Here is a 13,781-nt window from a genome sequence, read left to right as displayed (position 1 = left end):
TGAGTACCGAAATCCGTGCGCCTTAGGAGGCTTATCAGTGCCTGTTCATTATTTTTGCACTTCGAACTTGAGGCCTGGTGCGCCAATTTTCAATTAACGCATTTAAGTTTGAGCTTATCACTACACTCGCGACTGTCATGCGGGCCAGCACAGTACTTGCACGCGGGCGTTTCCTGGCTACACTTAGCCGAGGTGTGCCCGTACCTCTGGCACTTATAACATTGGACAATGTTCTGGTATAACTTTATCCTGAACCTAGTCATTCCCAGGAATACCGACCGGTTTTCTAGCTTCTTTAAAACGTCCGGCGGTGTCTCAAGCACCTTTGCCTCTAGGGCCCATCTTGTGGCTCACGACCAAGCTCTCAACGTCCTCTTGCAACAAGTTTAGTTCCGGATTCTGTTCCAGAATGCCATGAGCAATCTGGTCTCCGGTGATATCGTCGTCAACATCATAGACAATAACTCTGGGTTGCCTAGGCCCTACCGATCTAAGATTATGGACTTTGTTCAGCACCTCAAACGTGGTTTTGTCGTCCGGTATTACAACAATAGTGTTGCCCTGGACAATAGTCTTCGCCCTTGGATTTGGGATTTTCTTTTGCACTACTTTCCAAAGTAGCCTGTGCCGTTGTCGTGCCCTCAGGCACATCAATAACGAAGCGTGACTTAGCTATAGTCGTCCGACATTTTTCGTGGAGCTTCTTATTAGTGGCTCTAGAATTCGGCTTTTCCTTAATCGGGGCTTTCGCCGTTTTTCGAGGGACAGCAGGGCCTGTCCTCTCATTTGTGCCTTCTACCGCAGTGGCTACCTTGCTAGCCGCATCGGCATATGTGCGAGTACTGGATCCATCGCTATTCTCGATCATTTCGATCCTTTCCTTGAGGGCAAAGTTTTCTAACCGGAGTTCCTCAATCTCCTTACTTTTTTCTCTTTGAGACTTCGAGAACGTGTCTAATAGTCCTTTCAGTTCAGCGGCACTGAACTGCGTTACCCCTTGTAACCTACATGCATAAATCAGTGTGTATGTCTCTAACGACCTTCAGCCGGTTACCAATAGCATCAGCAGCACTGGCTGTAAGCTTTTTGGCTCTTTCCTGGGTGACCGTCTGCTTGATCCACCCCATATGATTGTTTAGCGCTTTTAATAGCGCCACGCTGTCGATGCTTGCCGATTTCCCACCACCTGCACTTAGGCTGGTATTTCGGACCTGATCAGTTGCCATAGCATCACTAACGCTAGCATTTGTGCCGTCATCAGCGTTATTGGCTTCAGATTCGGGGTATCCCCTCCTCTTAGCCTGAGTACATCCGTTGTCTTCATAATCCTATATAGCCGTTCCGATTTCATTTGCGCAGTTTTGGTGCCTCCACGTGATAAAGACCCCAGGGACGAGCACCGCTCCCTGTTGCCTGCTGGGTTACCCGGATTCCGATCGGGCCGTTTATTTTTATTTGGTGTATTCATAGTGTTGTTAGTTTGAGGGGTTACCTCAGGTAGCCCTGCACCCTCTGGGGCTAGATCGTCGGTTGCATTTCCTGCCACGGGTTAGAAGTCCGGAGTCGGCCTACTCCGGACAGTTGAAAGCCTCTTAGCGGCAGCACGGGCTTGGGCGGGGTCACCACGACAAGGTGGGCTTTCGTCGACCCCGACTGACTGCACCAGTGCACATTTTTATGTTCCACCGGCAAGATTAATGTGCACCGAGTGGACTATTTTATGTTTCATGTTAATGCACTACGCCAGTTTTTTGCACCGAGTGCAATAATAATCGCACGAGCCTTTTGCGGCAGTGTATTTTATCAACCAGATTATTTTATGATAATATTAAATGATAAGACGTGTTAACGAGTTTATTTTGGTAGTTGATGTACACACTACACATGAATCATAGTTAACTTTTTAGTTTTTTCTATCATTATAAAGTTATAAGCACACTACCATAGAGACAGAATAGATATAAAATATTTTATTGTTCTTCATTACAGTGGCGTATTTAGGATTTGCTCAATAAGGTAGAAAATAGGCATGGGAATATGGAATTATTTTTTGTATTTTTTATAAATAACTAAAAAATAATGTTATAGGTTTTCAGCAAATAAATGTAGCTTACGTGATGTTTCTGAAAGATTTGGAATTGGATTAACTACTCGGTTCCGAATAAACAACCGAGTTATGGACTTTCTTGTTAGTATTTCATCTAAATTTATTGTCTTCAATGAGGGAAGCGTTGGTTTATCACAAGAGTTTCAAAAAGTATTTTTATAAATTTTTATGTTTTTTTTTAAAATGTTTGTCATATATATTAAACATTATCTGTAACAATTAGGTGTCTGGAATGCCTGGAGTTATAGGTTGTATACTTGTATTGATGGGTCATCAATACCAATACGGACTCCCGCCCATAAAATAAAAAGTACATACATTAATAGACATGATATACCTTCAATAACTCTACAAGCCATTTGTTATTATAAGAAAAGGTTTATTGATGTATTTACGGGTGCACCTGGAAAAATACACGAGGCAAGAGTATTTGCTCTCTCTGATATCAGTAAAGAGCTGCCTTAAAATATGTGGAACAAAATACCATAGGTATCATTGGAGATGGAGCTTACAGTAGGTATTCGAGAATGGTTATTAGTGCCTTACAAAAATTATGGGAACTTCTCAGAATCACAAATTATTTTTAACAAAACATTTTGTGCCACTAGAGTTATAATTGAAAACACTTTTGGTCTTTTTAAGTCAAGATTTAGACAATTATTACAGCTTGATATACATTATGTAGATAAAATAATAAAATTTATAATTTCATGCTGTGTACTACACAATATGTGCATAAATATGAATGATGAAATTGAACTGGATAATGAAATTTGACCATCTATAGATCCAGAAAATGATTTTATTGATTCTGATTTTAACCAGAGAAAAAACAGAGAATCAAAAAGAGATGCTATTAAAAATTCTCTTCAATATTTTTAATAATTTTTAGATTCTGAGTGGAACGATGAATATATTGATTTTACAATGTGTGTTTTTTTTTTTTTTTTTTTTTTTAATTTTTTTTTTTGTGTCTGTGTACACGATAAATAGTCGAAATAATGCTTCGATTTTCAACTTCAGTATCTTGTTCGATTGGAAAGTGAATATCGTTGGTGCATTGGGGAGGTCAAAATTTAAAATTCCCAGTAATTTTCAAAAGCGCCGTGAAAAACAAAAGAAAAATTAAGGACAAACAGGAATTTTTTCACAAAATTGAATTTGGTTTTTGGTGTAACTTTAAAACAAATGACCGTAGATACATGACATTTTCAATGGTTGTTTATATTTCCATTTTCTATACATGATAACATTTTCAAAATATTTTGATTTATTTTGAACTGTTTAGAGACATTTTCATTTTCCATTTTTTTTTAGTTTTTTTTCTAAAAATATCAATTCAATTTTATTAGTTGATTAAAAAAGCTTGAAAATTTAATAGAAGGCTCCTAGTATATAGTTTCAAAAGCAGATGAAAAATATTAAAAATCCTTAGTCACAGTTTTTTTTATAAGCATTTAAAATTCAAAAATTGACAAAATATGGAAAAATCACGAAAATTAGCAAATTATTTTGAGTTAAGAACTCGTCAAAATTTTTCTTTTTAAATCTAAGATTATAAAATGTAATACAAGATTTCTTATAAGATTATCTACCTTTATCAAACAAAAAATATCTATAAGAAAGTAAAATTAAATTTTTATGATCATTTGAAATTCAAATTTTTACAACATTGGATATTCACTCGATTTCTCATGTACCTAGTGATTTTCTTATTTTGTTGTAATTCAAAAACGAGTGACTGTAGAAACTTGAAAATTTCACTGAATGTTTATATTAGCATTTTATATATACGATAAAATTTTTAAAATAATTTGACTCTTTTTGAGCTGTTTACGGACATTTTCGGTTTTCAATTTTTTTAGTTTTTTTTCTATAAATATCAATAAAGTTTTATCTGTTGGGCCAAAAAGTGTAAAAATTTAATACAAACCTCCTGATATATTGTTACAATATCAGTTGAAAAATACATAGGCACAATTTTTTTTTATAAGCATTTAAAGATCGAATTTTGACAAAATTTATCAAATTTTGTAGTTAAAAATTTATAAAATGTTCAACTTTTGTATCTAAGAATTGAAAATTTAGAAGAAGATTCCACGTAAGTAATTAATTCTGTTACAAAAAAATCTAAAAAATACATTTACACAGTTTACTTTTATAGTCATTTTAAGTTCAAATTTGGACGAAATTACATATTGTATAACGCATTAAAAGTACCTAATGGATATTGTGATATGATGAATTTGGAATTTATTATAGGTAGGTACCTATTATAGGTCAATTTTTTTTAATACCATATATAATATTATGTCTTATACCTTGACTGACATACCGTCTCCGCTCAGAATCGTTTTTCTTATACAATGATATTATATCATTGAATTCAAATTTAATACCATCCATTATACAGTGACCCACTTGTAATCTACTGTACAGCAGAGCGACATCCACTTACCCACCTTTTTTATATTTTTATTAATAATGACATGATTAAAACATAAAATATAAAAGCTGTTAGATACTAAAGTATATGAGTAATACTTTATCAAGTAGGTAGCTTAACAAAAATTAACTATTTATAAAATTAATGACTCTGTACTGAAAGAAATAATAATCTTAGTCTTGAAATCTAAATGTAAATGGTTAAAGATATTATAATGGAAAAATGCAAAGAAATTAAATTTATTTATTGAAAACTTTTGAGAAGATCCATATTTTCTTTATGGCACCTTTCCTTGGCTATCTCTTTTTCTTTTAGGTAATTTAATAGCATTTGTTGAGCAGAATCTGTTTTAGGTTTTTCGGGAAAGGTTCTGGACTGTTCTTTTTGTTTATTACAAAGGTATTTGCACTGCGGAGAACTTCAGGCAATATACTATCATCATGTTTAGTAATAGTATTCCATTAATTTTCGTAAGCATCATCCATACGAGATGCACCTGTACTTTGGTTGTTGTCAATAATAATTTTTTTTCTTTTACAAACAGTTTTATATCTGTTTTCTACTTGTAAGTAGGTAAACTTAACACTGAACTCTTTTTCAATTTCGTCAGTTAAGTGTTTCCACATTTCAACTTTCCTTTTGAATTTTTTCATAGGTCCTACATAATTCATATATTTTCCATAGTGTTCTAACATGAACTTAGTTATGTCTTCTGTCCAAATACCATTAGAACACACCGCTTCTTTTACATCTTCACCTAAAAAATATATTTTATGTATTGAAAGCATTTGCAACAAAATGAATACCTATAGGTAATGAATACCTAAATATATATTTTTTAACTTTTAAAACGTAGTTTGAAATATACATAAACACAGTGGCGCACTTTATATTCTAAATGGATGAGACAAATTTAATTTTATGTACAAAGGCATTTATCCACCTCCTCATACCATTATTTTTATAATTAAATGTCACAATAAACTGCACAGTTAATCATTTTTCGTAAATTTTGAACTTCTGAATGGCTAACCACCCACACGACCCCCATCCTTCCGCACCCTTTTAAAATATTAGAACACCCAAATTTATTACAGGTTATACCGACAACATAATGTATTCATATTCTATGAGGTATTTTACTTATATATTAATCTTAAAAACATAAATTTAGGTTACTCATAATAATATTATATTGTAGCCTATAGGTAATCACAAATATTTTAATATATTATATTAAAAATTTGTCATTAACTACCTACCACTTTGAATTTAAAAGATATTGAAAATAAATTTAATTAAAAATATAAAATACTATATTATATTTTATATTTTGTCTATGCAGTGTGAACTATATTATAATATACTAACTGCTTTTCAAGGGTTTGCTATTGCAAGTTTTGTCAAGCTTTTCATCCTCTTCGTGATCACTTGAAGAGCTTAAGCAATCCCAATCAATCCTAACCGTTGGTTTTTGAACTGTCAAATCAATGTTTCTAAAATGAAATAAAAGAATATAGATATGCATACTTCAAGAAATAAGGAACATACTATAAATAGAAATTGAATAGTTCTTTTCTAAACATAAAGATAAAAATTTAATAACTTAGATTACTGTTGTATACCGATACCCACGGCGGTTATCGTAATCATAACCTGTATTAATAGTATTATAATTATTATATAAGTAAACGTTATATTGTTACAACAGCTATCTTAGTAAGGTGCGGTGGGGATTGTCCAGCGCACTAATAAAATGTTAATGAGAGGCATACGCCCGAGCGCGGGCAGTTGTAAAATGTTCGTTATAATAAATGCATGCTATCATATTTAGCGCATTATTATTATTACATAACTCATAACAAATTGGCGACGAAGAAAACCATATATTTTTTTTCTCGTACACGCATTCGAAAAATCGAATACGATATAATATAAATGGCGGGTGATCAACAAGAGGGTCAAAGTGAAAATGCGCCGCAGTCAGTTATAACCAAAGTTTTATATTCGCAAGTGATCGGTTCCCCTGGTACGTTTGAATTAGACACGGACATAAGAATATTTTTATCACGATTACGCAACTTTTTCGGAGCGAACAGCATCACCGATGAAACAAAAAAGAAAGCCAAATTGCTTTCCTCGTTATCGGAAGACTCACACAAACTCTTGTACAGTCTTTGTCTACCAGCAGATTGAGTATTAAAACATTGACTCAATTAGTATTATACCTACAATTTCACTGGACTCAATTGGTTTATACCCTAAAACAACCCGGGACTCAATTCGTATGCAGCCATTATTAATTCTCAATATTTAATAGTTTGAAAAATATTTCTAACTCTGACGATAAATATTTTGTTGAAGACAAAATTAGAATAGTTATCGGGATTGACGGTCTGCCCTTGACAAAAATTTCATCTAGTTGTTTTTGGCCAATACTCTGATATGTTTGTCATCCTATTTATAAATCTCATGTTTTTTTGATTGGGTTGTACTGGGGTAAAGATAAGCCTCTCAACTGCAATCCTTTTTTGTTAGTAGCTGGTGAACGAAACAAAACAATTGTATCAAACGGGGTTTCGAACAGCATTTGGTATAAAACAAGTAGTTGTTGATGCAATATGTTGTGATTTACCGGCAAAAAGTTTCATCTTAAAAACTAAGGGACATACTGTCCTACTATTATTCGTGTACTAGGTGTTTAATAAGTGGTTTTTATTTTGAACGTAGTCTGTTTTCTTGGGACAGATTTTATTACTAAGAGAACTCATATGGATTTTTTAAATAGAACTGATGAAGTTTTTATTATAACTGAAATACCTGGTATGGATATAGTAAATAGTATTAACATTGACTATATGCATCTAGTGTGACAAAAAAAATAAAATTGTGGCTTGGTTGCATTAAAAATGCTCCTGTTTCGGTTAGATTGCAGAGTAAAAAAGTCAATGATATTACTAAAGGACTTTTGGCTCTAAGACCTTCAGTATGTAGTGATTTTTCTAGATTTCCTCGGGGGTTAAATGAAGTTGCTAGATGGAAGGCTACTGAATTTCGTCAATTTCTACTTTATACAGGCCCAGTTGTCTTCATTTTAAATAATGAATGCTACTTACATTTTCTTTGTTTACATGTCAGTTTTCGAGTTATTTTAGCACCAAATGTTGATAAAAACCTTGTTAATTTTGTTGAAAAAATATTAACATATTTTGTAGACAAATTATGTAAAATATTCATATCACTTAATGTACAAAACTTATTGCATATTGTTGATGACTATAAAAAGTATGGTGCGCTCGATAGTTGCTCATGTTTTCCGTTTGAAAACTATATGAAAACTCTGAAAAACCATGAGAAAACATGAGAAACCATTGGAGCAGGTTATAAAACGTTACCATGAATTTCAAATGTTTGGTGAATATGAATTGAATACAAGGTCTAGGTCTAGTATCCATATAAAATATTTCAAAATATATAGTGGTGGACCATTGCCGGAAGAATGTATAAAACCTGAATTTAAAATTGCTATAAAAGATAATATAAAATCATTTTCTGATGCTCACATAGGTTATACTTTTGGTAGCAAACCAAGTGGTGGCTATTAGTCAACACAAGTGAAGCAAGGAAATGGGGGAGCTTCATAGTGACCAAATAATAAAAACAAATTATCGAAGAAGACATTGCTGATAGATCATTTGAATAAGGTCCATGGACTATCTATAAATAAACAAATAATAGAATTTGAAAATGTATTAGGTAAGTTTAATGATATAATTTAGGAAAATTAGCCATTTTTAAATATGTGGAAAACAATAGGGTACTTACATCTTAGCATATTATTATTTTAACATTTTAGAGTTTCTAGCCTGGAAAAGAGATTAAGAATTAAAAAATGATATTGAATACATTCAAAATACAGGCCAAAAGAAATGTAAAGATGGTCAAAGATATTATTATGAATGCTGCAGAACAGGTTTCCATAAAGAAGGAGAGAACTCAAAGCGAATGATTAAAACACAGGGCAGTTAAAAAATTAATCAAAATTGTACAAGCCACATAATACTATTTGGGTCATTTGAAGGTAAATGTGAAGTCACTTTTTATAAAGAACATTATGGACACAAAGAAATCGAAATTCAACATATAAAAATATCAGATATCAAAAAACATGAAATTGCTGCTAAGTTATCACAGGGTGTCACATTTAAAAGGGTATTAGATGATGTTCGAGAAAATATAGGAAATAGTTTGAAAAGAGAAGATTTAATAACACGATCTGATCTCCATAATATTAAACAAAAGTATAATTTAAATTTAAAAGATGGTAAATTCCATAAGAGTGATGCCACACGTGTTGACATATGGGTTGAACAAATGAAAAAAGAAAAAGAGAACAACTGTGTTATTTACTATAAAAGACAAGGTAGATTATACAAGGTTTTAATGAATTTCATAAATTATTTAGAAATACTTTTATTATTATTAAACAATTATTATTATTATTATTATCATTATTATTATTATTATTATTATTATTAAACTACACTTTATTTTAACTAAAATCTTAAACAATTTTTTTTAAAAATATTTCAGGTGAGGTCGATGACAAAGGCATGCTTGATTTAAAAGATTTTTGTATAATTTTAATGGATCCCGGACAGAAATATATGTTACACAAATTTGGACAGCAAAACATTGTATGCATTGATGGAACTCACGGACTTAATAGTTATGATTTTGAATTAGTAACATTAATGGTTGTTGATGATTTTGGCTCAGGTTTTCCGTGTTGCTTTATGTTTACAAATTTGAAAGATACCCGGAAATGTTGTCATTTAGGAAATGATGACAATTCCTAGTAAATGTTGACAATTCCTAAAATCGGAAGGAAATGATATCATCGCCTAGTATATGTTATAATTTCCTAACGATAGTAGGCAAAGATGGCACATTTTTTTTAATTTAATCTGACTTATTTAAATATTATTTTTTTTCAAACATAATTATTAATTAATCTACTATCACCTTAATAAATAATCAATTAATAAACAAGTATTTTTTTAACATTTTAATTTATGTAATTTAAGCTTTTTAAAATTTTTTTATGATTTGCATACGTAACATACTATAAATCAAAATTTTGGTGGGGGGGCTGGGGAAATGCCCAAATTTTGAATTTTGAATTTTTTTTTTCACCTTTCGTTTGTAGCCGTTTTGTATTGGTTTGTAATCTAATTTTTTTCATTTGTAGAGATTTAGTTTTTTTTTAAAGTCAAAATGTTGGTTCGGGGGCTGGGGAAATTCCCAAGTTTGGAATTTTTATTTAATTTAGATTTTTTATTCAACCAGGCTTTTATTCTATTTAGATTTTTCAATAAAAATTGTTTTTATTCAAATTAATTTTTTTTTATTCATATAAGAATTTTTATCCGATTTAGGATTTTTTATTTAATTTAGATATTTCAATATATAATGGTATTTTATTCAAATTATTTTTTTTTATTCCAATTAGACTTTTATCCAATTTTGATTATTTTATCTGATTTTTTTTTACTTACATGTTTTTTTATTCAAATCAGTTTTTTTATTAAAATTAGACTTTTTTTCTAATTTGGAACTTTTTATCCGATTTAGATTTGATTTAAAATAAAAACTAAATCGGATAAAAATGTCTTATATAAATGAAAAAAAATAATTTAAATAAAAAACCATTATTTATTGAAAAATCTAAATTAACTAAAAAATCCTTTTTGAAAAAAATCCTAAATCGGATAAAAAAGTCATATTAATAAAAAAAAATGAACTTGAATAAAAAACCATTTTTTATTGAAAAACGTAAATAGAATAAAAGCCTGATTGATTAATAAATCTAAATCGGATAAAAAGTTCCAAATTAGAAAAAAAAGTATAGTATGAATGAAAAAAAAATTAATTTGAATAAAAAACTATATAACTAATATTGCTCTAAGAATGTATCTATGTTGTCCTGTGTCTAACTGCTCTTCAGAGCGATCATTTAGTGCACTAAAACGAATTAAAAGTTATTTGCTATCTAGGATGACTGATGAACGACTAAACAGTATTGCCATATTAAACATCGAATCAGATATTACAAAAGGTTTATGCCCGGTTGCATAAAAGATCGTTAAATATTTAACGGACCGTTAGCAGCTTTAACGACTCGCTAAATAAATTTCGTTGCATAAACGTTCTTTTAAATATTTAACGGCCGTTAAATTTTAGTTTAACGGTCCATTAGATAATTACCCAATATCGGATCGCTAAACTTTAAAGGCTCGTTAAAACGTGTTATCTGTAAACAATTTATGTTTACATTTTATGATAACTGATAACATAAACATAATTATTTAATATTTTTTACATTAATAATATATACTTTAGTATTAATTATTATTTTTTGTTTGTGTCATAATTAACTAATTGATAGTTAAATTTTACTTTTAAATTATGGCATTGTATTATGAATCATCATCATCATCATCGAATGAGAGTGAAGAAGAATTTATCTTAAATATATTGATACGTTTACCAAAACCAAGGGTGTTTCGAAATAGACTTGATCCACTGACTTATTTTGATGATGTAGAATTCAGTCGTAGATTCCGGTATATAAATCTAATTTAATTTTTATGTATAGGTATGTATTAATAAGATACCTAATAAATAATCCTTTTTTAGTCTTTCTAAAGTCATGTTTGGTGAATTGATGCATTTGATTGGGGAAAATATTCAACATGACACAAGAAGAAATCATGCTATTCCATCTTCAATGCAAATATTAATTACATTGCGATTTCTTGCAACAATTCTGGAACATTCCAAGTAAGAAATTATAAGGTTTATTTATAATTAAATCAGATGGTGATAGATAATGAACCCTCCTCAGACTCAAAAATAATGTTGTTTATTATTTTTTATTAGTTAAGGCATGGTAGAAAATGTAGGTCTTACAGAAGAGTATACAGCCTCATGAAATACCCTATCACTCTGTTACTGACTTACTCTGACTATTCTGTGAAATATTTTCAGGCAGTTATTGGCGATTTGGTTAACATTCATAAATCATCAGTATGTCGTATTATTAAACGAGTGTGTAATGAAATTGCTCAACTCCGAAGAAAGTTTATAAAAATGCCATCAACCCTTGAAGAAATACAACAAACAAAATTTGGGTTTTATAAAATGCACAAATTTCCTCAAGTTATTGGAGTTATAGATTGTACCCACATCAGAAATCAGTCTCCTTGCCAAGATATTGGGGAACAATTTCGCAATAGAAAGGGTTACTTTAGCTTTAATGTACAAGCCGTATGTAATAGTAATCTAGATATAACCGATATTGTTGCAAGGTAATATGATACATTTATACCCAGTATTTTTGGGTTCTACTAAAATAATTAAAAATATAATGTAACAATATTATTTTTATGCCTGATTTAGATGGCCTGGATCAGTGTACGATAGCACTATTTTCGATAATAGTTCTGTTCGTGCCAAATTAGAAAATAATGAGTTTGGAGATTGTTATATTCTTGGAGATGGAGGTTACCCATGTAGGAAATATTTAATGACACCTCTTTTAAATCCTCTAACTGCATCAGAAAAAAAATACCAAGTAATTTTATTAAATTATTGTAATTAAGAGTAATTTATTTTACTATATATAAGTATTAATACAGTAGGTTTAATTAATTTTTGGCAAAAACATTGTAGGTTTAAAATATAATGATATACTTTCAAGAGTTTCAAGTACCTACAAATAATACTTTTTAAATTAAAACAAAAATAACTAAAATCATTATTCTTCAATTAATTATCTAATTTTGTCCGAATTTGAACTTAAAATGTATACAAAAAATATATTAATTAGATATTAATTAGATTTTTTCAATACAATATTATCTACTTAAGAGAAACCTTGTTTTAAATTGTCAATCCTTAATTATTAAAATTGAAACTTTAATTAATTATTAACTACAAAATAATTAGCAAGTTTTTGCATTTAAAAAAAAAAATCAAGCTTAATAAGCTTATAAAAAACAATTATGGATTTATATTTTATGCTCAACTTTTTTTATAATTTTAAGTACCTATTAATAAGTTTTAAGTATATTGAAAATTGTGTGTGGTATTTAGATTGCAGATATAAATATTTAGTGAACATTTTATCTCATACAAATATTCTAATTTTGTTTTAGAAATCTCAAATAGGTACAAGAAATATAATTGAAAGAGTTTTTGGTATTTTAAAAAGAAGATTTCCTGCATTAGCCTTGGGCATAAGGACAAAATTGACAACCACTATGGCTATAAAGCTGGTTACACACCTAGCGTTTTCGACGCAGCGTTTTAGAGCGTTTTAGACGCAGCGTTCGAACGCCAAAAATCAAACACGCATCAATATATGACCATGTTCACACCAGGGAAAAAACCGCGCGTCCGAACGCGTCCGAACGCTTCGAAACGCGCTGGTTTAATTTCAAGCGTTTTGGACGCGGCAAAATCTAAAATTAAACATTGCATTTCCTATATTGTTATTCACACTGGGCGTTTACGACGTCGCGTTTTGCAGTGTTTTTATTTATAATCAGTTTATTAGTTTTTATCAGTTTATTTGGTTACCAGACTTCCAGACGTCCAGACGTAGACAACAAAGTTAGTAGTCCGTTGGTAAAATGTATAACACTGAAGATTTTATACTAGAAATAAATAAAAATGAAGAATTGTGGAATACAAGTAAGAATTTAATAAAGAAATAAATTTAATAAAGAATTTAATTTTTTTAAAGTGATGCATTACATATCCATATATATAATAATAAAATATATCACTATATTCATCATAGAGTTGGCGTCATATCATGACAAAAATAAAATACACGTTGGCTGGACAGTTGTGGGAAAAGCACTGATTGAGAATTTTGATGATTTGACAGAAAAAGAAAAACAAGCCAAAAGTAAGTAAAATATTATACGTATGTTTTATGGCTGCGTTATTAACTTACACAAAAAAAAGGTTTGATTCAGGTTTAGAACACAATTATTGTTATGGACTAATAATGAATAATTTTATTATTAAGTAATAAGATCTTATCATTTATATTTTTATTAAATATGATATATTGATATGGGTGAATTGCCTACAATAAGTAATAATACCTTTTTCGCACGGATTATTTTTTAACCATAAAACTTTATGCTTTTAAAG

At 30.1% G+C, this 13,781-nt stretch overlaps 1 protein-coding gene across 1 annotated transcript; it reads left to right on the top strand.

The window, feature by feature from the left end:
* Window positions 1-11,021: 11,021 nt before the first annotated feature.
* On the top strand, window positions 11,022-12,937 carry LOC103309414 (putative nuclease HARBI1). Its single transcript, XM_008184759.1, has 5 exons — window positions 11,022-11,179; window positions 11,253-11,396; window positions 11,501-11,923; window positions 12,015-12,189; window positions 12,773-12,937. Exons 1-5 carry the CDS (start codon window positions 11,022-11,024, stop codon window positions 12,935-12,937), a joined length of 1,065 nt encoding a protein of 354 aa, XP_008182981.1.
* Window positions 12,938-13,781: the final 844 nt, after the last annotated feature.

Source organism: Acyrthosiphon pisum, unplaced genomic scaffold (genome assembly GCF_005508785.2).
Source record: "Acyrthosiphon pisum isolate AL4f unplaced genomic scaffold, pea_aphid_22Mar2018_4r6ur Scaffold_21431;HRSCAF=23975, whole genome shotgun sequence".
Lineage (NCBI taxonomy): Eukaryota > Metazoa > Arthropoda > Insecta > Hemiptera > Aphididae > Acyrthosiphon > Acyrthosiphon pisum.
The sequence above is the reverse complement of the archived record's forward strand: the minus strand, read 5'-3'. Positions and strand labels throughout refer to the sequence as shown.

What these genes read in the sequence shown, in the direction of transcription:
- LOC103309414 (XM_008184759.1), top strand. Translation starts at nt 11,022, where the DNA reads ATGGCATTGTATTATGAATCATCATCATCATCATCGAATGAGAGTGAA. An exon ending in ACAATTCTGGAACATTCCAA is followed by an intron (nt 11,397 to 11,500) that starts GTAAGAAATTAT and finishes TTATTAGTTAAG; the next exon opens with GCATGGTAGAAAATGTAGGT. An exon ending in CATCAGAAAAAAAATACCAA is followed by an intron (nt 12,190 to 12,772) that starts GTAATTTTATTA and finishes ATTTTGTTTTAG; the next exon opens with AAATCTCAAATAGGTACAAG.